Source organism: Maylandia zebra, linkage group LG3, assembly GCF_041146795.1.
Source record: "Maylandia zebra isolate NMK-2024a linkage group LG3, Mzebra_GT3a, whole genome shotgun sequence".
Classification (NCBI taxonomy): domain Eukaryota; kingdom Metazoa; phylum Chordata; class Actinopteri; order Cichliformes; family Cichlidae; genus Maylandia; species Maylandia zebra.
The window spans coordinates 9,182,450-9,208,740 of NC_135169.1; the positions used below are offsets into that span (position 1 = coordinate 9,182,450).

The 26,291-nt window shown below is 45.9% G+C and overlaps 1 protein-coding gene across 1 annotated transcript in view; it reads right to left on the reverse strand.

Moving 5' to 3' along the window:
• The window catches only part of LOC101464323 (alpha-2-macroglobulin-like), a 41,143-nt gene extending 21,402 nt beyond the window's left edge, over positions 1 to 19,741 (reverse strand). The window contains exons 1-12 of the mRNA XM_076879287.1: positions 19,600 to 19,741; positions 19,340 to 19,520; positions 19,089 to 19,242; positions 15,272 to 15,324; positions 15,146 to 15,166; positions 14,431 to 14,596; positions 14,272 to 14,356; positions 14,034 to 14,175; positions 9,207 to 9,324; positions 9,004 to 9,113; positions 8,739 to 8,906; positions 8,277 to 8,504 (exon numbers count right to left, since the gene is read on the reverse strand). Of these exons, the coding sequence (XP_076735402.1) occupies positions 8,277 to 8,504; positions 8,739 to 8,906; positions 9,004 to 9,113; positions 9,207 to 9,324; positions 14,034 to 14,175; positions 14,272 to 14,356; positions 14,431 to 14,596; positions 15,146 to 15,166; positions 15,272 to 15,324; positions 19,089 to 19,242; positions 19,340 to 19,520; positions 19,600 to 19,679 (1,506 nt within the window). The 5' untranslated portion in view covers positions 19,680 to 19,741. The remainder of the gene's footprint in view (positions 1 to 8,276; positions 8,505 to 8,738; positions 8,907 to 9,003; positions 9,114 to 9,206; positions 9,325 to 14,033; positions 14,176 to 14,271; positions 14,357 to 14,430; positions 14,597 to 15,145; positions 15,167 to 15,271; positions 15,325 to 19,088; positions 19,243 to 19,339; positions 19,521 to 19,599) is intronic.
• Positions 19,742 to 26,291: the final 6,550 nt, after the last annotated feature.

Genomic DNA, 26,291 nt, shown 5'->3' on the forward strand with positions numbered 1-26,291 from the left:
ACTGAAGCAAAGAAAAGTATATAAATATCTCTAAATATGTTTTATGTTTTAGAGTCCTCAGAGCTGCCCTTTGCTTTACTGGCAGTGAATGGTAATGGTAAATGGACTGGTTCTTATATAGCGCTTTTCTACTCTTTCTGAGCACTCAAAGCCCTGTACACAACTTTGCTGCACAACAGTGCTGCAAACCCTCGCCTGACGTGTTTCACCTCACAGGTGAGCCTTATCAGTGTCAATTGGTGGAATCTCCTGCCTTCTTAATGGGGTTGGGACCATCAGTTGTTTTGTGCAGAAGTCAGGTTGGTACACGGCTGACAGAACAGCTGACACAACTGTTAGAATTCATATTTGAATGTGTCCCCAGGTGCAGTCACAAAAACCATCAAGTGCTACGATGAAACTGGCTCACATGCGGACCGCCCCAGGAAAGGAAGGCCAAGGGTCACCTCTGCTGAGGATAAATTCATCAGAGTCACCAGCCTTAGAAATCACAAGTTAACAGCAGCTCAGATTAGAGTCCAGATAAATGCCACACAGAGTTCCAGTAGCAGGTAGTGATGGTAAATTTGATTCTTTTTGCTGAATCGAGTTTTAGTGAGTCACTCACCAAAGTGAATCGGGTGTTTTGAGTCATTTGAGTCACTGAGTCAGTTGACCAGAGAGTGCAAAAAATTTACATTTTCACTCAAACTTAATTTGTTTCCATTTTTTAGTAAATCCTACAGGTAAGATAAGTGATTGAAAAAGAAAAACAACCATTTTTATAGAGCAAAAAAGAGCAAAAAAAAAGATTTCTAAAGGTAACATTTATTTTATTTATTTTTATTTTATTTTATTAGTATTTTCCTCACGTGTTAAATATATATTTTCTCATCTAAATGTCCACTGAGCTGTGAGCCAGGGGGCGGTAATGCGCCTTAACATTGGTTGCCAACCAAGCAGAAGAAGAAGCTGTGAGCCAGGAGGGAGGGGGTGAGTGAGTGAGTGAGTGAGTGATTCATTTATGCTACGATTCAGCCAAGAAACACAAGAAACGGATATTAGACCAGTGGAAATCTGTGCTTTGGTCTCATTAGTCCAAAGTTGAGATCTTTGGCTCCACCTGACGTGTCTTTGTGCGACAGAGAAAAGGTGAATGGATGGTTTCTACATGCATGGTTCCCACTGTGAAGCATGGAGGAGGAGGTGTGATAGTGTGTATGTGTGTGTGTGGGGGGGGGGGGGGGGGGGGGGGGGGGGGGGGGGCTTTGCTGGTGACATTGTTGGGGATTTATTCAAAACTGAAGGCACACTGAACCAGCATGGCTACCACAGCATCCTGCAGCCACATGCCATTGCATCATCTATTTTCCAACAGCACAACGACCCCAAACACACCTCCAGGCTGTGTGAGTGCTGTTTGACCAAGAAGGAGAGTGATGGCCTAGCCTCCACAGTCACCTGACTTAAACTCAAAGGAGATGGTTTGGGATGAGATGGAGCGCAAAAAAGGCCAACAAAAATCAATAAAGCTGTCACATCAAGGTGCTTTCTATTGTAAGGTAGACCCTACAATAAGATTAATAACAGATATGATTCAGTGCAGAGAGGTCTGTTAACACATAGTGAGTGAGAAAGGTGACCCAGCGTTTTGTGTTTTATGATTATTTTCCTCTGTTCTAGTTATTCTGTGTCCTCCCCCCTTGTGTCCGGTTCGGGTTCTAGATTTCCTGTTTTGTTCTGAAGGTCTGTGTCTGTCTGTCATTGTGTTCAGCTTGTCTGCTCCGGTCCTCATGTGTGTTGGGTTCAGCTGTTCTTCCCTCCTGTGTGTGATTACCCGATTATCTTGTGTGTGTATATTTAGTGGGTGTCGGTCTGTGTTCGTTGTCGGCTCGTCTGTGTTTCTTGGCATCCTGTTCCTTAGTCTGCGTCTCTCTGCTCTGCTCTCCGTTTCATTAAGATTTCAGGTTTGCTCTTTAGTTTCGCCCAGTTTAGGTTTCCGTTAGTAATTTCTCACGCTTCGTTGCCTGTTTCTGCCACTGCCACCTTGTAAATAAACGTCACTCGTATCATCAGTCACTGCTGCATTTTGGGTCCTCCTTTCATTCCACAACACGACTGGTGCCAGCCGTGACAGTACGAGCCGACCAAACATGGACCCAGCAGCAACCGCACCTTCCCAGGAGTTTCGGGAGGAATTGATTGACTCCATTTCGAGGTTGGTTATGTCATGGTCGGACGGTCCTTCCCGGGGCGACCTGCCATCATCCTTCGTTGTGGACTGAGATATTTAACTGTGTGTCCGGATGGCAGCCGACGCTGGATTGTACTGGAAGCTCGGTAGTAAAGAGTGTTTGTTACTTGTAACATAGCCTTAGCCGGCTACCCTGTCTCACCTGTTGTTGTCACTCGTTTGTAGGAGGAAGTGATACGGAGCAGAAGGTTGGAGAGAAGGAGCCCGCTGGATTAAGCTCTCGGAGGAGAAACACACTCGGATAATCACTTGGGAGACTCACCTGCACACCACTGGGAATTTGGAGATGATCACCGTTGAATTTTTGTACTTCGCTTTGTGTTTTGAGACTGTTTTTGAGCACTGTAAATAAATGCACTGTTTGCTTCGCATCCAGAGCTCCGCGACTGAGTCCGTATTTCCCCATTACCCGTGACAGGTTAACCTGTGGCTTGAACGTGAGGGAGAGTAATTTCACCACGCTGTAGAAGCCAGGCTACAGCAGCTAATTTCTACTCACCCCTGGCTACTGGACTCTCTTCACCTGCTCGCACAGGACTTCATTCTAAAAGAACTGCACCTTCACCCTCCAGCCGCTACCGCTTCCCGACCCAGCCCGGTGGTGAATGTTTTGCACTGCCCGCCGGGGAATCTGCGGCCCGGCCCGCCGGATGTAGAATTACCCGGCCGGTCGGAGCTGTCTCCGAGAAGGAAGCGACATTCACACTGCCGACGCCCATTGCCACAGCCGGGCCCCGAGAGTTCTGTGTTGCCGGCTGTGGTGAGTAGAAAAGACACTCTTTCTGTTTCGCCAGACCTTGTGACTGTTTATACCGGGGCTGTGTTTTTTGAGTTAGCATCCCAGCCAGTAGCTCAGTTAGCTGCCCAGCCAGTAGCTCAGTTAGCAGCCCAGCCGTCACCTCCACCCCATTCAGCTTCACTACCCATAGCTCAGTTACAGTCACAGCCAGACTTACTACAAACTATGTTACAGCCCATAGCCCAGTCAGTAGCTCAGTTGGTAGAAGACTCATCAGCCTTATCATCAGCTCAGCCACCTATTCAGCCATCATCTTCACCTACTCCTCCTGTACAACAAGCTAAGTCAATCCAACCCGAAAAGAACAATTTTTCTTTTTTTTTTTTTAATTCATATTTTTATTAAGGTTTCAAAAGCAGGCATTCACAGTATGTACATCATGTAAGCATTCTTCATACTTAGGTTATCTGCCTTAAATACTGAAATAGTATTTTAATTTACATCCAAGTCATAAGGGAAGAATACTTACAACGATAAAAGTAATTGAAACCATCACATAATCCGAAAATCAAAAAACAAAAAACAAAACTAACAAACCTAAGAAAGAGAAAAAAAAAAAAGAAAAAAAAAAAAGAAAAAAAAAAACACGGATGTGTTGGTATGGGGTGATCCTATAAATATATATACATACATCATAATTATTGGTTTGTAATAGTAAAATCTGGCCTATGAGGCGTGATATATTTAACCCAGTTTTCCCAATATGATGTAAATTTCTCCAGCTTGTGGTTAACAGAAGCTGTTATCTTTTCCATGTTATAAATTTCCATTGTGATTTCCATCCATGTACTTATGTTTGGGCTCTCTGGGGATAACCATTTTCTGGTGATATTCTTTTTACAGGCCACCAATAAAATATTTATTAAATGTTTATCATATTTAGGCCATTCCTGAGGTATATATCCAAAGAACATAGTCTTACTCTCGAGAGGTATTTCACGTTTAAAGATATCCTGTAAGGCATTATGTATTTCTCTCCAATAATCCCTCAAGATTGAGCAGTCCCAGAAAATATGGTAATGATTTGCACTTTGATTTCCACAGTTCCTCCAACAAGCAGGGGGGTTATCATCATAATGAGACTTCTGAGAAGGTGTTATAAAGTATCTAATTAGGCACTTCCAGCCAAATTCCCTCCACTTTTGTGAGCTAGTACACATCCACTGATATCTCCATATTGCCGTCCATTCTTCCTCTAATATTTTTATCCCTCCTTCCTTCTCCCATTTTGTTCTAATATATGAAGTCGAATGTGGTTTCAAATCCATTAGACCCTTATAGAGACATGATACAATTCTATCAATAGTTTCTGAGTTATAGCTTTTTATAAACAGTTCCATCAAGCGTGTGTTTATCATTGTTACGTTTCTCATCTTCGTGTCGGCATAGTGCCTTAACTGCAGATATCGATAGAAGTCTTCTTTTTCTAATGAAAATGTTTTTCTAAGCATGTCAAAGCTGAACAATTTTCCATCCTTCATTATACTGCACAGGGCTGTTATGCCCTTACCTGTCCAGTCCTTGAATCTAGAATCCAGTTCATTAGGTTTGAACTCTGAGTCGTAAGCACACCATTTAAGAACTGTAATATTGGTCTCGAGTTTATATTCCTTTATAATAGTTCTCCATGTTTTAAGGGTCCTTTTCACCCACATGTTATCAGTATTTTTTATATAGGTTTGTAAGTTATTGTCAGCTAGAGTTGCCTGAATAGGTATAGACAGCATTTGTTCCTCAATGGTTTTCCATTGGGCAGTGTATGATTGGTTACACCAGCATATTATTGCTCTCATCTGCGCTGCAAAATAATAATATCTGAGGTCAGGGAGGCCCCATCCTCCCTTTTGCTTAGCCAGCTGTAGTGTTTTAAGGCGAACCCTTGGTCTTTTACCTTGCCATATATATCTAGATAACATTTTATCCCACTCATTAAATTGACTTTGGTTAATCTCTATTGGTAGGGTTTGAAATAGATACAAAAATCTTGGCAATACATTCATTTTAATAGAATCAATTCTTGAATTAAAACTAAAGAAAGGAATTAAATTCCATCTTACTATATCTTCCTTTATTTTTTTGTATAAGGGTAGGTAGTTCTGTTCGAATAGTTTTGTAAGATCTTTCGGTAAATTTATGCCTAAATATTTAAAACACTCCGTTTGCCAAAGAACAATTTTTCATCTGTTCATTTTAAGCAGAGAGACAAACCACACAATATTGTAATCAGTCCTCAAAAGCTGGCCAGTTCAGAGACTGTGACGCACCCCAGGGCCTCCCCAGAGGCTGGGTTTCAGCCCCCAGCCGACTCTGGACCCCTGGAGGTTAAGAAGCCAGCTGAGGACTGCACCCGGCTGTGGCTGCCTGAGCTGAGTCAATGCTCTGTGCAGCTGCAGTCTGCTTTGTGTTTGCCAGAGGCCACCGTGCCTGCTGGTCCTGTTCTGTTACTGCCAGAGGCCCGTGCGCCTGCTGGTTCTGTCCTGCGTCTGCCAGAGGTCCCCGCACCTGCTGGTTCTGTCCTGTGTGTGCCAGGGGCTCCAGTGCCCACTGGTTCTGAGACGGTTTTCGCTGGGGGGGCCCAAGGAGCCCGTCCAGCTTCCGGCCTCGTCAGCTGGAGGGCCCGAGGAGCCCGTCCAGCTTCCTGCCTCGTCAGCTGGGGGGCCCGAGGAGCCCGTCCAGCTTCCTGCCTCGTCAGCTGGAGGGCCCGAGGAGCCCGTCCAGCTTCCTGCCTCGTCAGCTGGAGTGCCCGAGGAGCCCGTCCAGCCCCAAGACTCGTCAGCTGGAGGGCCCGAGGAGCCCGTCCAGCCCCAAGACTCGTCAGCTGGAGGGCCCGAGGAGCCCGTCCAACCCCAAGTCTCGTCAGCTGGAGGGCCCGAGGAGCCCGTCCAGCCCCAAGACTCGTCAGCTTGAGGGCCCGAGGAGCCCGTCCAGCCCCAAGACTCGTCAGCTGGAGGTTCAGGAGAACCTAGCCAGCTTCCTGCCTCGTCGGCTGGAGGGCCCGAGGAGCCCGTCCAGCTTCCTGCCTCGTCGGCTGGAGGGCCCGAGGAGCCCGTCCAGCCCCAAGACTCGTCAGCTGGAGGGCCCGAGGAGCCCGTCCAGCCCCAAGTCTCGTCAGCTGGAGGGCCCGAGGAGCCCGTCCAGCCCCAAGACTCGTCAGCTTGAGGGCCCGAGGAGCCCGTCCAGCCCCAAGACTCGTCAGCTGGAGGTTCAGGAGAACCTAGCCAGCTTCCTGCCTCGTCGGCTGGAGGGCCCGAGGAGCCCGTCCAGCCCCAAGACTCGTCAGCTGGAGGTTCAGGAGAACCTAGCCAGCTTCCTGCCTCGTCGGCTGGAGGGCCCGAGGAGCCCGTCCAGCTTCCTGCCTCATCGGCTGGAGGGCCCGAGGAGCCCGTCCAGCCCCAAGACTCGTCAGCTGGAGGGCCCGAGGAGCCCGTCCAGCCCCAAGTCTCGTCAGCTGGAGGGCCCGAGGAGCCCGTCCAGCCCCAAGACTCGTCAGCTTGAGGGCCCGAGGAGCCCGTCCAGCCCCAAGACTCGTCAGCTGGAGGTTCAGGAGAACCTAGCCAGCTTCCTGCCTCGTCGGCTGGAGGGCCCGAGGAGCCCGTCCAGCTTCCTGCCTCGTCAGCTGGAGGGCCCGAGGAGCCCGTCCAGCCCCAAGTCTCGTCAGCTCGAGGTTCAGGAGAACCTAGCCAGTTTCCTGCCTCGTCAGCTGGAGGGCCCGAGGAGCCCGTCCAGCCGCAGCCTCATCATCCTCGCCGGCTGCAGCCTCATCATCCTCGCCTGGTCCAGCTTCAGCTTCACCCACGCCGTTGCCTGGTCCAGCTTCAGCATCCTCAGCGTTGCCTGGTCCATTCTCTGCTTCACCCACGCCGTCGCCTGGTCCAGCTTCAGCATCCTCAGTGTCGCCTGGTCCAGCCTCCGTCTCACCTGGTGCTGCGGGGGCCACGCAGCCTTTGGGTCCCAAACTGCCGCCTCGACATTGGCGATCATCTGCCAGGCCGCTTGTTGGGCGTCATCGCCACTATGGACGACCTCCCGAACGCCACCACTACCTTCCGCGCGGCCGGCCTCCGGACTTGTGTCACCGCCACCGTTGCCGTCCGCACGGTCGGCTGCCTGAACTGTTTCCCCATTGCCGTCCGCACGGTCGGCCGCCTGAACTGTTTCCCCGTCGCCACCACTGCGTTCCACATGGTCGGCCCCCGGAGATGAACTGTTCTAGGCTCCTGAGTGGTCAGCCTCCGGGATGGCCTCCTGAACTATGTTTTGGGACCCTGTTCAGGGACTCCAGTGTGTGTTGTGTTTTGGACAATTCTTTTGGATCACTGGAGCTTGTTTTTTGTTTGGTTTTGGTCCCTCCGTCCTGGACCCCCCGCCGCCCGCCCTGGGTTGGTCGTCTGTTTTTGTTTTGGGCTGTCTGGAGCCAGCCCTTGGAGGGGGGGTACTGTCATGGTGCTGGGTCGTTGACCCAGCGTTTTGTGTTTTATGATTATTTTCCTCTGTTCTAGTTATTCTGTGTCCTCCCCCCTTGTGTCCGGTTCGGGTTCTAGATTTCCTGTTTTGTTCTGAAGGTCTGTGTCTGTCTGTCATTGTGTTCAGCTTGTGTCCTCCAGTCATCATGTGTATTGGGTTCAGCTGTTCTTCCCTCCTGTGTGTGATTACCCGATTACCTTGTGTGTGTATATTTAGTGGGTGTCGGTCTGTGTTCGTTGTCGGCTCGTCTGTGTTTCTTGGTATCCTGTTCCTTAGTCTGCGTCTCTCTGCTCTGCTCTCCGTTTCATTAAGATTTCAGGTTTGCTCTTTAGTTTCTCCCAGTTTAGGTTTCCGTTAGTAATTTCTCACGCTTCGTTGCCTGTTTCTGCCACTGCCACCTTGTAAATAAACGTCACTCGAATCATCAGTCACTGCCGCATTTTGGGTCCTCCTTTCATTCCACAACAGGACTGGTGCCAGCCGTGACAAAGCTGACAGAAAATAATGAGGGACAAAACAGAGGAACCAGACATGAAGTCTGTGATTCACGAGACAGACGCCCTCCCTAGTTTTCCTTTTTGCTAAAGCATATAGTTTGGGCTGGATCAGGTATTTAGGCTGAAACAGATCGAAGCTGCTGGATTCTCATGATGGACTGAAAGTTTCTTCTTCAGTCATGATGGGCATTACAACAGTACTTTTTTAGCAAACACACAAAAAGTCTGGTCATGGTAAACTTTGTAGTTATGCCATAAAGTGAAAAGCTGAGAGATAACTCACCAGATAAATGACATCCACAGACCCCGGAGACTCTCCCACTATAGTGTAGTTTACTGATACGTCTTCTTCTGCGTCACAGGACACTGGTTTATCCTTCTTCTGTACCTCTAGAGAGCTGATTGTTTTAATATCAGGAGAAGACGGCTGGGACATGGATAATGTGTGAAATCCCCTGTCATAGTATGCAGTTTTGTATCCTGGGTAGCCCACTGTTGGTGTCAGGCTTGCCTAGTTGGGGATAGGAAACAAAAATTTAAAAACTTGATCTACAAATAACATTGGTCAACGAGGCTTTATAAGCAGGGCAAAGGTGGAGGAAGATGAGTCATAAACTGTTTCAGGATTGCAGCTTATTACTGTGGGAGGTATTTGGACATTTGCAGCCTATCACAAACCAATTGTGGCTTCATGCTGCTGTCATGGCTGCATTAAATTACACATTGTTTCCGTGTGTCAGCTCACATGGAGTTGGATATCCTGGTCAAAGTTATCAGTGCTGAAAGAAAATGAGGCCACACCGTTGCTGTCAGTTGTCAGATTTTGTAGTGAGCGTGCTTGCCACATTCGTCCCGTGAACAGGTAGACCGGTGCGTCACAAACTGGTGTATTATTGTGGTACACTGCTCTGACCTGTTGAAGAACACAATGCTCTATCAATGGAAAATACAAACAATTTAAATGTGCTTTGCTACGACAAACTGAGCTGAAAACAACATGTTAGGCTTACTTTTCCTTCCACATTAGATCCCCGTTCCCAAACCTTGGGCACGTTAATGAAAGACACTTTTCCAAGGACGTAAGAAATCGTGACTCTCTTCTCTTGAGGGAGTGAAACACCTGAATGTAAAAACTTTCATGTTACAATACTGCGAATGCCTTTTTGGTTAAATACACATCGATGTGTCATTTTAAAGGAATAACACAACTTGCCTGTTCCCTCTTCTTCCACTTTGGCCCTGATATCCAGAACATCTTGAAGCACCTTTTGGTCCATTTTAGTAAAAATTGACATGTTGAAGGAAAAAGTTGCACAGCCAGTCTTGTCTGCCTGGAAAGAGCAATAAAGAAAGAAAATCACTGATACAAGAATAAACCAAAATTAGAATCAAATCTCATTCACAATCGAATCTATAAAATATATTAAATGTTCAAACTAGAGAGGAGTCATGAAAGACTTGAGCTCATTTAGAATTTGATGAAAGCAATATGGTTTAAAAATGCAGGGTGGGGGGACAAAAGTCTGGAGGGGTCAGTTGTACTAAACATAAACAGCTGAAGGAACATTTTGCAACTGATTATGTTACCTGGCAACAGATCATTCAGATTAATGTGTATAAAAAGATCATCATAGAGAGACAGAGTTTCTCACAAATACAGATGGGCGGAGGTTTACAAATCTGCAACAGACTGTGTCTACAAATTGTAGAACAATGACAGAATAATTTCATTAATGTAAAATTATCAAGACGGGGAATATCTCATCATCTGCAGCGCACAATGTCATCAAAACATGCAAAGGTTAAGGCTGAAATCCACTATCAGATGCAGTCTCCAGGTCCTTGGGCAGCAATGCATGAAAAACTGTTGTTATTCTGCCACTCAGATCACTGCATGGCCTCAGGAACACTTCCACAAATCAATATCTGCGCACAAAGTTCACTGTGCCACCCACAAATGCAGGTTATGTGGGTGACTAAGGACATCAAAGCCCTCCTCAACAACAAGAAGAGGGCTTTCAGAGGGGGCAACAAAGAGGAGGTGAGGAAGATCCAGGTGTTACTAAAGGACAAGATCAGAGAGGCTAAGGACAATTACAGGAGGAAGCTGGAGTGGAAACTCCAGCAGAACAGCATGAGAGAGGTGTGGAGGGGCATGAAGACCATCACTGGAGCTGAGGGAGGTGAGAATAGAGCCGACGAGTTGAATCTGTTTTTCAATAGATTCGACACCACAGTGTCTGCTCCCACCCCCACAACCTCACCTGCAGTCAGCCTGGAATCCAGAACCACACCACTGTGCCAGCCTCTCTCTTCACATGTTGCCTCCTGTGAGATTCCTGACACCCCTCCCCCACCCATCACCTTCACTCAATACCAGGTTGAGATGCAAATGAGGAGACTTCACTCAGGCAAGTCTGCTGGACCAGACGGAGTGAGTCCCCTCGTCCTCAAGACCTGTGCCCCCCAGCTGTGTGGAGTCTTTCATAAACTGTTTATGCTGAGTCTGAGTCTGCAGAGGGTCCCGGTGATGTGGAAGACATCATGCCTCGTCCCTGTACCAAAGACGCCACGTCCCAGTGGCCTCCAGGATTACAGGCCCGTGGCATTGACCTCCCACATCATGAAGACCCTGGAAAGGCTCATCCTGGACCAGCTGCGACCCATAGTAAGACCACATCTGGATCCCCTTCAGTTCGCTTATCAGCCTCGTCTCGGAACAGAGGACGCCATCATCTACCTGCTCAATCGTGTCTACACCCATCTGGACCAGCCGGCGAGCACTGTGAGGGTCATGTTTTTTGACTTTTCCAGTGCTTTCAACACCATCAGGCCGACCCTCCTGGGTGATAAGTTAGCAGCGATGCAGGTGGATGCTTCTCTGGTGTCCTGGATTGTTGATTACCTGACAGGAAGACCACAATATGTACGTCTCCCACAGTGTGTGTCTGACAAGGTGATCAGCAACACAGGGGCACCACAGGGGACTGTCCTCTCCCCCTTCCTCTTCACCCTCTACACCACAGACTTCAGCCACTGCACAGAGACCTGCCATCTTCAGAAGTTTTCTGATGACTCTGCGGTGGTTGGATGCATCAGCAGGGATGATGAGACAGAGTACCGGGCTGTGATCGACTCCTTTGTCACGTGGTGTGAGCAGAATCATCTGCAGCTCAACGTGGCAAAGACCAAGGAACTGATCGTGGACTTCAGGAAGACCAGGAAACACTTGACCCCTGTTTCAATCCAGGGGGTCAGTGTTGACATTGTGGAGGACTATAAATACCTTGGAGTACACATTGACAATAAACTGGACTGGGCTAAAAACACCACAGCACTTTACAGGAAGGGCCAGAGTCGTCTCTATTTTTTGAGGCGACTGAGGTCCTTCAACATCTGCCAGAAAATGCTGAGGATTTTCTATGAGTCTGTGGTGGCCAGTGCGATCCTCTATGCTGTTGCATGCTGGGGGAGCAGGCTGAGGGTCGCAGATGCCAACAGACTTAATAAACTAATCCGTAAGGCCAGCAATGTTGTGGGGATGGAGCTGGACTCCCTCAAGGTGGTGTCGGAGAGGCGGATGCTGTCCAAGATAAAGACAATGTTGGATAACACCTCCCACCCACTCCATGACATGTTGGTCAGTCACAGGAGCTCGTTCAGTGAGAGACTGAGATTACCCATGATGCACCACTGAACGACACAGGAAATCATTCCTGCCTGTGGCCATCTCCCTGTACAACGCATCCACTTAACACACTGTTTGCTGCTACAGCTACACATGTTTCTTTTCCAACTATTTATTTATGAGTGACTTATGTATGTATGTATGTATATATATGTATATATTGTACTATTCTTAGTTAGTGTATTGTCTGTCTTGTCTTAATGTTGGTTTAAAATGGAGCACTGTAACAAAAAATAATTTCCCCCAGGGATCAATAAAGTATTCTGATTCTGATTCTGATTAAAGCTCCATTGCGCAAAGAAGTCAAATGTGAATGTGAACTGGAAACGCTGCATTCTTTTCTGGGCAAAAGCTCATTTAAAACGACAAACACTGCTCTGTGCTCAGATGATTCGAAATCTGAAATTCTTTTTGGAAAACACAGACGCCGTATCCTCCACAACATCCCAAACATCCTGTCGAGCTGGGCCTGTATAGCAGTATGATGGCATCACCTCACAAAACCACTGTATCGTTTAAATTTCCCAGCAGCATCTCATTTACATCCTCAAAATCTCAGTACTACCATATATATGTTATACAGTACTGTGAAAAAAATCTTCACCTACTACCTTTTTGTGTGTTTGTTTGTTGGCCTCCAACTAAACAAACCTTCTTGGGAATTTTTAAATGGTAAATGGCCTGTATTTGTATAGCGCTTTACTAGTCCCTAAGGACCCCAAAGTGCTTTACACAACCAGTCATCCACCCATTCACACACTGGTGATGGCAGCTACTTTGTAGCCACAGCCACCCTGGGGCGCACTGACAGAGGCGGGGCTGATAGACACTGGTGCCACCGGGCCCTCTGACCACCACGAGTAGGCAACGGGTGAAGTGTCTTGCCCAAGGACAAAACCGAGACTGACCAAGCCGGGGCTCGAACCGGCAACCTTCCCATTACAAGGCGAACTCCCAACTCTTGAGCCACGATCGCCCATTTTAAAATGGGCTTGAGCAGTTTGTGTTGAGACTTTGGCAGCTTTTACATTCATTTCCAGTTCAGTCCCCATACCTGATCATTCTTAGAGAACTTTTCTTTTTTTCATTCCTTTATTTCGATCAGGCACTTTATGTTGACCTATGAACCATCCAAGCACAACAAGGACACCTGCCTCAGGGGATTATTGTTTCTACACATAACAGACAACTTAGCAAACAACCAGTTTGAACTTTTATCCCATTGTCGATCCATCTTTTACTCCCATTTCCTTCTTTGAATCTGTGTTTGCATGTTTCAGTAAACCACTGTAGCTATTTCCCCCACTTTTCAGTTATTTATTTGTAACAAATGTTTGGAATCAAACATTTCATGTGGAATTCCAATAAAATTGATTCATGTTTGTGGCTGTAATGTGACAAAATGTGGAAAAGCTCAAGGGGGCCGAATACTTTTGAAAGCCACTGTTTTGAGACTCGACTGTACACTGTGTTCGTGTTTTCCTCTGAAACAATAAGCTCCGTTGCAGCAGCCTTTCAACGCCTCTCTCTGTCTCTCACTAGCAAACTTGACCCAGACAACAAAGTAATGCTAGTTTTTGGCTACGTGCCCAACATGAACCCAACGTATTAGCCAGAGGTCCCTTTACTACGGTTCGGAGTCACGGACCTGTTTTATATACGCGCGGAATAGTTTTCTATACGAGATCGCTGCAAAAAGTGCAGCTTTACCTAATGTCCACCTACTGTTACTCATTTATATTAAGATTTAAACATCTAGTTGGTGTTGGTGTGGAGAGTAGCCTTCAGTAATAGTAATAAATCACACAGAAATAGTAGTGGAATACAGTTTAACCTTCCCAACACTGAGCAGTAACTCAGTAAATCAGTCTAAATTGTTCAAACTTTTAACAGGAGCTGAATCTTTGGATATGTGTATATTTGTTCAGTTTGTTTAGGTGTCACAGTCTGATCAGAGGATTTTTGAAGTTCTTAGATTTCTCACAGAAGTTGTATTCTTTTGTGTGACAGACATGATGAGACACACCACTTGCCTTAGCCCTACCAGTAAAGCTAATCATCTAGCAGATATTAGAAACACCAACACAACCTATGCAGCCTTTTAGGCACAACAATAACCACTTCACTCCTTTGGAGCTGACACGTCCGTCCAAGAAAGATGAGATATCACTAAAAATTCAAATTCGTGGATGAAAGTATGAGATGATGAAATGTAGGGGAAAACAGTGAAGAGGACACACGGCGCCAGTTCAGCTGGGTACAGCAGGCAACCCGTTTGCTGTAATGCTAATGCAGGGGCCTGAATGTACCCAAAGTATCAGGGAAAAAAGAGAAATGAAGCCATAACTGTACCTGCTTTGTCTCTGTGTGGCAGGGCGCACTTATCTGCAATAGGGCCAAAAGATCGTACGTCGATATACCAAAGCTATACACATTAGTAGGTCTGCACACATTGACTGTAACACGTCCTGGTACAGGCTGTCCATACGTGTACCTGTATAAAGAAAAATAAGTAAACATTATGAGTCATTTGCTCTCCAAACTCCAGATTTTACAACACATAATTTGTCCTGAAAGAACTTTTCCTTACTTTGCACACACTTTAGCTTCAATGTCTTCCTGCCCAATACTCACTTCTTCAGATATATTTACTGTCACATCAAATTTGGGTAAAACTGGGGGAAATATGAATGTCAGCATTTGCACTCCATTACAACAAAGAATTTAAGAATAAATAAGACTGACTTACCATATTTCTCCACTTTGAAGTTGTGAGATATTTTCCTCTCACCCACTGACACAATGATCTGGTACGGTCCCTCACGGGCCTCAGCGTCCAAGGAGTAAGAAAGCTGCAGTATTCTGCTATTGGATGTTTCATTTAGCCACTGTCCAATCCTGTTACTGTGAGGATCCTGTTAAATCAAGTGACAGTGACAGCTACTACACAGGTGTAAGTACAGTACCAACTAGATTCTTTATTTTCCTTTTCAACAACATTAGAGCTAAAACGGGACAATATAAATTTAGGGGGACATAAAGATGTCCTGTCTTCATCTGTAGCCAGCTTTGTCCTCTTCTAGATGTGAAGCACTTGTTTATAGATGTTTAAAAGTTAAGTGATATAAAGAAACCTAAGCTGTAATGACAGGGAAGCTGTGGCTGTGTTTGTGCAGTAATTAAATCAAAATTATTAATTTGATTTAATCACTGTCATTTTATTTTCACATGTGGGGCATCAAGTGACAGAACAGACCCCTGCACGGTGTGTATTACATACATGCAACCCACTTTGTCCAGTTTTTAAACCTTGCACTGTCAGTAACTTGGAGTAATACTGCGGAAGCAGTGTGTATGCAAGCAGTGAGCAGGGAACCTTCAAGTCTGTCTGACTGCATGTGTTCAGTGTTGTGTTGATGCATTTGCAAGAGAAGGAAAAGCCTTTTCTAGAGGCGCCCTCTTACCTGAAGTTCAATGACATCATACTGAAAGAAAAAGGAAGAAAGACAGGTGGAGTTAAGAAACTGTTGTGTAAATCACTGCATCCAAATTGCAAACAGCATTATTAATAATACTGTTCAAAAACTCACCAGCTGATTGGCAGGTCGCATTTTATTATCCATCGCAACGACTCTGAAATTCACTTTGAGAAAAATTGAGAGGTTACCTCTGTTTCTCTCTTTATACTTTAAAACAAAGTCACTGCAACTTATCAAACATGGATGTGATTGGTTACCCTACACAGCAAGCCAAGATGGAACACCTCACCCAGGAGGCGCCCAGGAGGCATCCTTGTCAGATGCCCGAACCACCTCAGCTGGCTCCTTTCGATGTGGAGGAGCAGTGGCTCTACTCTGAGCCCCTCCCGGATGGCCGAACTTCTCACCCTATCTCTAATGGGAGAGGCCAGCCACCCTTCGGAGGAAGCTCATTTCCGCCGCTTGTATCCGCGATCTCTTTCTTTCGGTCACTACTAGGGATGGGTACCGGTGTCCGGTGCCATGATGGCACCGGTTCTGACATAAACGGTAGTAACCAGACCGAAAAGCAGCGCACATTTCGGTGCTTTATTTCGGTGCTTTTTTTTCCTGAGCTGTGATACACTTTAGATTCTAGCCAATCATTTTACGTTTCCGAGGATAGTAGGCGGGTCCAGGTACGTACGTTCTTTTAGAGCAGAGCTACAGATTAAAAATGCCCAAGTCGAAGCGGTCAAAGTCTGGCTGTACTTCACAGCAAAAGATGCAAACTCAGCAGCAACAAGTGCTTTAAGCTGATACTGTGATACTGTCAAAGGAGGTAACACCTCAAATTCGATGAAACACCTGGCGACGCATAGCGTTTTTTTTAAAAGCCCAGAAACGCGCCGTATTTGATAGCTTGCTGCGAGACCTCACACCGAGCACATCTACTGCGGGTGTGGTGCCTGTTATCGACCCGGAGTTAGCAACATCCCCCAAAAACACTAAGAGGAGAGTCCTGGCCCCTAGCCCTGCCAGTGTAGCAGAAATGATGATGATGATGATGGCAGCAGCAGCCGTTCTTCTCTGCGTGAGTAGCTTAATGTTGTTCGTGTGTAATTTACATTGAGTAGGCTAACCACGTTATTACATTAATGCAGGTAAGGTGAACTAGCAAACATCATCATAGCTACATGCGGCTGTCCTCTTGTTTGATGGCAGATACTCCCTTCACCCTGGCCAAAAAGGCTAAAATGACCAAAGAAAAAGTGGAAAACAGTTAAACATGAGAGGTTCTTGGACAAAGTTTGTGTTTTTTCCATTCTTTAAACACTGCTTCCAGCCAAGAGTGATACCATATATGCCACATAGCTGCAGAAAAGGCTAACATTGTTATCTTTTTACAAAAAAACAGCTGACCATGAGAGGACCAATTTTGTGTTCTCCATTCTTTAAGCACCAGTTTGAGCACCGGCACCGTTTCAAAAGTTTGGCACCGGTATCGGATAAAACCTAAAAGATACCCATCCCTAGTCACTACCCACAGCACATGGCCATAGGTGAGGGTAGGTCGGCCAATAACGTCGCTTTTACACTCAGCTCCCTCTTCACCACGACGGACCGGTGCAGCGTCCGTATCACTGCAGCCGCAGCACCAATCCGTCTGTCGATCTCCAGCTCTCTTCTCCCATCACTCGCGAACAAGACCCCGAGATACTTGAACTCCTCCACTTGGGGCAGCCCTGGCGGAGCCCATCACCCACCAGGAATGAGTCCGACTTATTGCCGGCAATGCGAACCAAGCTCTTGCAACGGTTGTATAGGGATCGAATGGCCCGTAGCAATGGGCCAGACACCCCATACTGCCGCAACACCTCCCACAGGACACCCTGAGGGACACGGTCGAATGCCTTCTCCAAGTCCACAAAACACATGTAGACTGGTTGGGCAAACTCCCATGCACCCTCAAGTATCCTCGAGAGGATAAAGAGCTGGTCCAGTGTTCCGCGACCAGGACGAAAACCGCATTGTTCCTCCTGTATCTGAGGTTCGACTGGCGGACGAACTCTCCTTTCCAGCACCCTGGCATAGACTTTCCCAGGGAGGTTGAGGAGTGTGATCCCCCTGTAGTTGGAACACACCCTCCGGTCCCCCTTCTTAAAAATGGGGACCACCAGCCCGGTCTGCAAGTCCAGGGGTACTGCCCCTGATCTCCACGCAACATTGTAATTGTCACTGCGTAATTAATGACACATTTAATTTATTATTTAATTATGTGTTTAATAAATTTTGGCACCCGAGGCCCTCCATATTCTTCCCTCACGATTTTTTTGTACTTTGAATTCCAAAGCCATGTTTAAACATATTTATTTTATTGTGAAGTTTTAAAAATTAAAACCGTTAAACTTTCACATAAAAATAATTTGACTCTGAAATAAACTAAGAGGCATTACTCAGACATGATTCATTTTGTGCTCTCTGTCCCCGATTACAAAGTTAAGCTGAATTACTGCCTAATTCTCCATCACAACAGCAGGTCTCAAAATGGAAAATATAATATGGCCTTTGCCCTTTGGGGGAAGTTGTGCACTCTGAGTATTCTGCATATTTTATTTCTCATCACTGTGAAATAACTGCATACCATTCGTTGTCAGTAGCTGTCTTTTGCAATGTGAAGTTCTTCCTTAGTGTGAGCTCAAATATGAAACTTGTGGGATTTTTTTTCCTTTTGTTGTTTTTTAAAATACCATATTTTTCGGACGATAAGGCGCACTGACGATGAACGTGTCTGAAACGGGTCTGTCTTTATACATAAGGCGTACTGGAATATAGGGCGCATTAAACGCCTTATAATTTATGCTATGTAACTTGTCCACTTTCGGCTGTAACAAAACTAATAAAGGTTATCTTATCTTATAATAATGACTAACCTGGTATTGTGGATGGATTATGTCATTTGTTCTCCTGACTGAAGTTTGGTCCATTTAAAGCATCTTTCCATGTGATTGCATTCATCAAAAACCATCGGGAACGTTTATCGAATGGAAAAAATTTAGCGTTCATCCTCCAGCTTCACTGTGTTTATGTTATGCTAACATAGCTGTGTCGCTAGCGATCACGTAGCACATCATTATATACCAGCTAGCCCAACTTCAGTAACCCTACTAACATCACTGCTGTTTAGCTTTCTGTCTTCATTTATGTTGGAAGTGATAGCATAGCATGTTTTACAAGCTAGCAAAACCAGTGAGCTAACTTCCTGCTAACTTCTAACTTCTAAATTTAATAAATTCTGTTTGCATGGATGCCTGGATGTTAAACTTAATTGTTACACCTGGTAAAGCAGCAAGGCTGATCATTTTATTAAAGAGGAAAGAATTTAGACAGTTTTTAACTCTCAGTGATGCTGCAGTGTTCATTTGATTTTAGGACCTGAAGTGACGGCGTTTAGGACCCAGATTAGGCCGAGTCTGCGAGGCTTCTGATTACGGTAGCCGTAATGCTCCGACAATCCATCAAGCAGTGCGGCTTCGTACCTTACCAAAGGCGTACTAAAACATTTTTTGACAGATTTTTGAGCACTGTGTGCCACATAAAATCTGTTTGTGGTCAGTAAACACAACCAGAATTCATACATAAGGCACACTGTCAATTTTTGAGAAAAAGAAAGGATTTTAAGTGCGCCTTGTAGTCTGGAAAATACGGTAGTTATGTTCAAAGATGGAGTCGGATTTCAAACTTCGAATAAACATCTCGATCGACCGTATTGATATCTTGAAAAAATTTTGCTCTATGAAGCAAACATTTCACATCAATCACTGTATGTGTGTCCAAATTTTGGACCACAAAACTTGTTACACAAATTGGAGATGGTGGAGCAGCTGGCTCATGATGCTGGAATTTGAATGAACTACATGTCTTATATAACATAACAGCACATTGTTACCTTTTTGTCCAGGGAGGTAGATGGGTTTGTCTGTTTGGATGAATGTGACGGGATCAGACGCTTGGATCATCACTTTTCTGACTTGTTTGGAGTAAAATGTGTCTCCTCGTACCTCCACCTGAAAATGTTGCACCTCCTTTCGTACCAAAGGAGCCTGAGACAGTGGGATATTTAGATAGTCATTAAAGCCTATAATGCTTACGATAACAACTAACAAACACACTTTGTGTGTGAAAGTGCTGGTTGCCAACCTCAAACTGAACACAGGTTTGAAAGGCCTCATTTGATGTATGCGTGAATAAGGTTGTGTTCTTCTCTCGGGACATCAAAGTGACAGTCATGACCAGAGTCCCACTGGGCTGTCGGAGAGTTGCACAGAATTTGGCCTCAGCTCCAGCTTCAATAACTGCAGGAATGGCCACCAGGTACTGGCTGCATACAGCATCACACATACAGCAGTTACTGCAGTGAACAACTCACACAGACAAAAACACGCTGAAGACAAACTCACGGTTCAGCCACCGCTTGATCCACATGCATCCAGCTCAGGAGGACACACAGAGTGCAGCTCAGGATCCAGAGACGGTCCATGACTGGTTGTGATCGTTCTCAGTGTCAGCTTCGGCTAAATATCGGCTGATCGTCCCCACCCACATAACAGCCACGTGTTTGAAACGCACTCATGTACTCTGATCTCCACAAAGTCTATCACTTACACATTTACAAAATCCCATTCCTGCTTTCAACATTGAACACTAAACTATAGACAACAGTAAAGCTTGTTGTTCAGTGTAAAATATTACAGTAACATACAGTGCTCCGAGGTGATGTTTCTAAATCAGCTCAGAGTTTAATTTGGCTGTTACAAAAAGTTATTTTTATTCTGTATGTGTCCATGTTTGTCTTAACACCAGTGCTGGGATACACCCCTGTAGTCTGTAACTACTGATATTTTCTAATCACTGGGAACTACTGTCATGAATCGCTGTGCGGCAGGCAGGAGTTGGAACCAAAATGCAGGACTCAGGCACGAGGTTTAAACACAAAGAACTCAGCTTTATTCGCTGGCAGGAGAAAGACATACAAAGCAAACTAAACTGAAAACTCACAAACTAAACTCACAGGGAGATCCACACAGCATGAGGGATGACGCGACACTGACTCAGAGAAACACAGGGTTTAAATACACTGGGGAGTAACGAGGGGAATGAGACACAGAAGGAGAGCACAGCTGGGAGAAATCAGGACTGACGAGACAAACAAAGCAGGACACATTCACATAAGACACGGACCTTCAAAGTAAAACAGGAAGTTTCACACAGAGACGCGAACTTGACACAGTGGAGACAGCAACTAAGAAACAGAGACATAAACCATAAGGCAGAGGACTAAGAACCAAAATACACAGGGAAATACTCAGCTTGGAACACAAGAGACTAGACTAGAGGGAGTAACGAAAGACCAACCATAAGAACATAATTCACAATGCAGGGTGACAGAAAACAAACTCAAACATGCAAAGACACAATTACACGAAACAGAGGGGACACAGAGAGACATGAAGGGCAAGGGATCAAAACTAGAAACCATAGAATAAAACACACAAGTATGATAATACAAACATCACAAAGAACTAAAAACGCTGAGTCAGGAGACCCAGGACCGTGACAACTACAGTAGGTGTAACTCCCTTTACCCAGCGGGAGATGTCTGACTGCCATGTTTTTGACCTTGTTTCTCGGGAAATGGTACAGTGGACACATGTGTGACACATGTGTGACTCCTGTGATTAAAGCATCTTTCTTTCAGCTTAACGAGTGAACCGTCAGCTCGTTCAAACGCACATTAAAGTCTGTTTGGATTGACACCACCGAACAGAGGCAGCAATATAACAGAGCTAACATTAACAGTGCAGTGAATCCTGCTTGTGCCGTGATAGTCAGGACTGCAAACCGAGCAGCATCACTGACTTTCAGCTTGTTGTGTTTGTGGATATATGACTGACTTTAATTAATAAAATCCATTTTAATCCATAAAATCATCACATTCTCTGTAAGATTAAAGTCAACTATTGAACGGCGTATATTTTGAAGTAAAGGCTTTAAAACCAAGTTAGTAAAAACATCGCTAATGTCACATAACTTTCCCGACATGCGGCCAACAGTAATGTTTTAATGTTCTTCATTATAAAAACATTTGCGCATAAATAAGTGACATAATATTCAGTACTTACTTCTGAAAGTTTACTCTTCGGCGGCTCCGCTTCCGCCGTTTTTTTCAGCAAAATTATCCACACCACAGCTGCACTATGAAATCTGGGATATGTTGGGCCATGAAGGCTACACCGACCCATCCTTAAAATTCAGGGAAATTAAGGACGCATTTGAGGGCCGCATTTCGAGCAGCCTTTGAATTGGGACAGCCTTCATCGTGTTGCTGTGACGTAATCGGCCTTAAAATGCGGCCTTTAAGGCTGCAGACCCCAAATCCAGTCATTGGTACTTCCTGGCTTGTGTAGTTACTAGGTAACAAAAGCTCAACACTGCCCCTAGCGTCCTGGAGCACTTCCGTTGTGTTTTGGAATTTGCATGTGCTTTGGGATTTGCAAGTGCTTTGGAGTTTGCAAGTGTTTTGGAGTTTGCATGTGTTTTGGAATTTGCATGTGCTTTGGGGTTTGCAAGTGTTTTGGAGTTTGCAAGTGTTTTGGAGTTTGCAAGTGTTTTGGAGTTTGTATGTGTTTTGGAGTTTGCAAGTGTTTTGGAGTTTGCAAGTGTTTTGGAGTTTGTACGTGCTTTGTCTCTAGGGGCCACCGTATAAAACAGATATAGATGTGTTTATCCTACCATAAAACAATAAGAGAAGGTACGACCGCTGCCATGCTCCCAGGAGGGTGTGAATGCCAGAACACCCTGGAATGCACACAAAGTCTTTGCAGACTATTAAGGATCAGATCCCTATCAATATGACACCGACTATCAACTCTAAGCATATATGAGTAAATATTTCTAAGCATGAATGACAATCAACAATACAAATCTAACACTAGATAGAAGAGCAGCTCCAGCACGCACATTACTGATATCCACCTGTGTTACCTCACTTATATGAGGAGCTGGATCATTTCTTAGGCACAAATGCATAACCTTATATGAGTAACTCTGGATTAAAACAATGACATACTTAGGTGCAGAGATAGGCAGTAACGTGTTACAAGTAATCCAGTTACCTTTTTCAAGTAACGGGTAATGTAAGGGATCGAGCACGCTGCGTTACTGCGTTACTAAACCGTGTTTGTTGGTGAGAGTGTCTCATGACAATGACGTACAAGTGTGACGTCCATGGTAACGGACATGTGCAGATCAACAATGGAAAATGTATCGAGTGTGGGAGAGAGTACGACCATGCAGCATTTAGAGATTGGAAGTACTTACATTACTTTGAGTTTGATTCCATTAAAAGTTACAAAAACATTGGAGTCCACTGTACACTCTGTGTGCGAAGAAAACTTTACAATCAACAGAAAAAGTTTACAATGCCTTTGAACATGGACACTGCAGGCCTACTTGTTGTTCCTAGAGTATTTAAAAGTAGAATGGGAGGCAGAGCCTTCAGTTTTCAGGCCCCTCTTCTGTGGAACCAGCTTCCAGTTTGGATTCAGGAGACAGACACTATCTCTACTTTTAAGATTAGGCTTCAAACTTTCCTTTTTGCTAAAGCATATAGTTAGGGCTGGACCAGGTGACCCTGAATCCTCCCTATAATTGTTAAAAGGCCGAAAACCTCTCCTGAGGTCAATTACTGATGTGTCCTGATGTGTCAAAGCTGTCTCACACCCGGCTTTTGGGAAGTCTGACCACAACGCCATCTTCCTCATTCCCCAGTATAAACAAAGCATACGGAGGGAAGACGTGACCACGAGGGAGGTAAAACGGTGGACTGCCCAATCAGAAGCTACGCTACAGGACGCACTCAATGACGTCGACTGGGACATGTTCAGAGCATGCGCAGTCGACATCAACGAGTTTACGGAAGTAGCAGTATGCTTCGTCAATATGCTAGCGGAGGAGATTATCCCCACTGCGAGAGTCACCACATTCCCAAACCAGAAACCGTGGATGGACAGATCGATCCGCACTGCAGTAAACGCCAGGACCGCCTCCTACAACGCGGGTCTCGCCACTGGCGATATGAGCGCCTACAAAGCGGCCTCATACGGCGTGCGGTGCGCGGTGAGAGATGCCAAACGCCTGTACCGGGAACGTGTGGAGTCCCGCTTCCACCAGGGCGACACACGGAGTATGTGGCACGGACTACGCACCATTACGGACTACAAAGCCAGGGACACTGCGCCGATCAACGCCGACTCTGCATTCACCAACGAGCTGAATCGGTTCTACGCCCGTTTCGAGGTTAACCAGGCGACTAATGCTATCTACCGCCTGGCTACCGAGGACAGTGACGTCATCAGCGAGAGACCGGTGACCAGCATCGCGGAGCATGACGTCCGAGCGGCACTGAGGAGAGTGAACACAAGGAAAGCGGCGGGGCCAGATGGCATCACCGGCCGTCTGCTGCGCTGCTGTGCTGACCAGCTAGCAGGTGTGTTCACTTACATCTTCAACGAGTCCCTGGCGAAGTCTGTGGTCCCCACATGCTTCAAAAGATCCACCATCATCCCTGTGCCCAAGAACAGCAACCCCTCATCCCTGAACGATTACTGGCCAGTTGCACTGACCTCGGTAGTAATGAAGGTGTTTGAGAGGCTGCTGAAGAACATCATCTCCTCCTCCATCCCAGACACCATAGATCCGCTGCAGTTCGCCTACAGATCCAACAGATCCACAGAGGATGCCATCGCCCACGTCCTACACACCACACTCAGCCACGTGGACAAGAAACAGGGTAACTATGTGCGAATGCTGTTTGTTGATTACAGTTCAGCGTTTAACACAATAGTGCCCTGCAGACTGTTCACAAAGCTCAGGGATCTGGGACTTAACAGCCGTCTGTGTGCATGGGTGTTGGACTTCCTCACTGGCAGAACTCAGGTGGTGAGGGTGGGCAGGTGCTTCTCCAACAGCATCACCATCAACACAGGAGCACCTCAGGGATGTGTCCTCTCGCCACTGCTCTACTCCCTCTACACTTCAGACTGTGTGGCCACCCATGGCTCCAACACCATTGTGAAGTTTGCTGACGACACAGTGGTGTTGGGTGCCATCTCCAACAACGATGAGGCGGCCTACATGGATGAAGTGAAGAATCTGGCATCGTGGTGCCAGGACAACCACCTCCAGCTGAACGTCAGCAAGACCAAGGAGCTGGTGGTGGACTTCAGAAGGGGTCAGCACAGAGACTACAAGCCCATTATCATCAATGGAGCTCCAGTGGAGAGGGTGCAGTCCTTCAAGTATCTTGGTGTCCACATCTCCTCAGACCTGACATGGGCTGCCCACATTCAGGTCCAGACCAAAAAGGCTAGGCAGCGCCTGTATCACCTTCGACAACTGAGGAAGTTCAGGGTCTCTCCAAAGATCCTCAGGATTTTCTATACAGGCGCTGTGGAGAGCATCCTCACACAGAACATGACATCGTGGTTTGGGAACAGCTGTGTGAAGGACCAAAAAGCTCTCCAGAGAGTGATCCGTACAGCAGAACGCTGCTGCAGGATTGCTCTCCCCCCGCTTCAGGACACCTACACCAGGAGATGCCGGACTAGAGCAGCGCAGATACTGAAGGACCCGTCCCATCCTGGCAACAAACTGTTCCAACTTCTGCAATCTGGTAGAAGGTTCCGCATCTTCCGGGCAAGGACAGAGAGACTCAAGAGGAGCTTCTATCCCCAAGCCATCCGTGCCCTAAACACACACACCTGCCCTCTCACATCATCTATAATTGACTGAGACAGGACTCTCTTCCAGACACTAAACCAAGGCACAATGTACATTCCAAATTCCTTTAATTTTAAATATGTTTATATTGTCTATCCTGTAAAATAGTCAGATGTCTATTCATATTAATGTACAGAATTCACCTGCTTGCTGCTACTACTGCACATTCACCCAGTGTATATACTATAGGGCCAGCTCTGTTCTAGGATGCCCTCTGGACCCAGTGGAGGTGGTGAGTGACAGGAGAACGGCGGCTAAGCTGTCATCCCTGATGGACAACATCTCCCACCCCATGCAGCAGACTGTGACAGCACTGAGCAGCTCCTTCAGTGGGAGACTGCGGCACCCACGGTGTGGGACGGAGAGATTTCGCAGGTCTTTCCTCCCCACTGCTGTCAGACTCCATAATAAAGACTTTAACTGATCAAGCACACACATCCATACATATGCAATAATACTAAGTGCAATAATCCTTTCTGTCATCGTTGTATTTTTACTCAGTTGTATATAGTATTTGTATTTGTATTCTATTTTTATCTTATTGTATATTTATTTTATTTTATTCTACTGTATATAGTATTTTATTTTATTCTATTCTGTACAGTTGTGTACTGTATTTATTCTTATTGTATTCTAATTTTTGCCTCATAACTTTTGCACTGTCCACTTCCTGCTGTGACAAAACAAATTTCCCACGTGTGGGACTAATAAAGGTTATCTTATCTTATCTTATCTTATCTTATCTTATCTTATCTTATCTTATCTTATCTTATATATATATATATATATATTTATAATGTTCTTCCTCTACACCCCCCCCCCCCCCCCCCCCCCCAAATTTTTGCACATGTCGAGGAGCGTGTCAGGCCACATTTCACTGTGTGTTATACTTGTATAACTATGCATGTGACAAATAAAGAACCTTGAACCTTGAACCTGAAATCTGTATGTAAAACGCAGTGTAAATAACAGGTAATAAGCTGGCTCGTGCTGCTGTCTCAGAGTCCACTGGGGGTGGTAGAGTCAGCCATAACCTTTACTAATGAGTTTCAGTCAGTTTCCCTAACCACTCTGCTTTTTCACTACCTAATCCTAACCGAAGACTCTTTCCAGTCATCTTGCCTGGCTGTGCGGAACTCTTTCATGGATGGACACAGTATGCCCCTGGACCCGCCCCAAGTGAGATCCCAGCGAGGTGGAGCACAATATCCATAGAGGCTGGGGTCTATCACACCAAGTAAGGCCCCAAGTGAAGGCTGTGTAAAGATGCACCAGCACATAACAGCAGGGTGCAAGATGCTAGCAGGCAAGG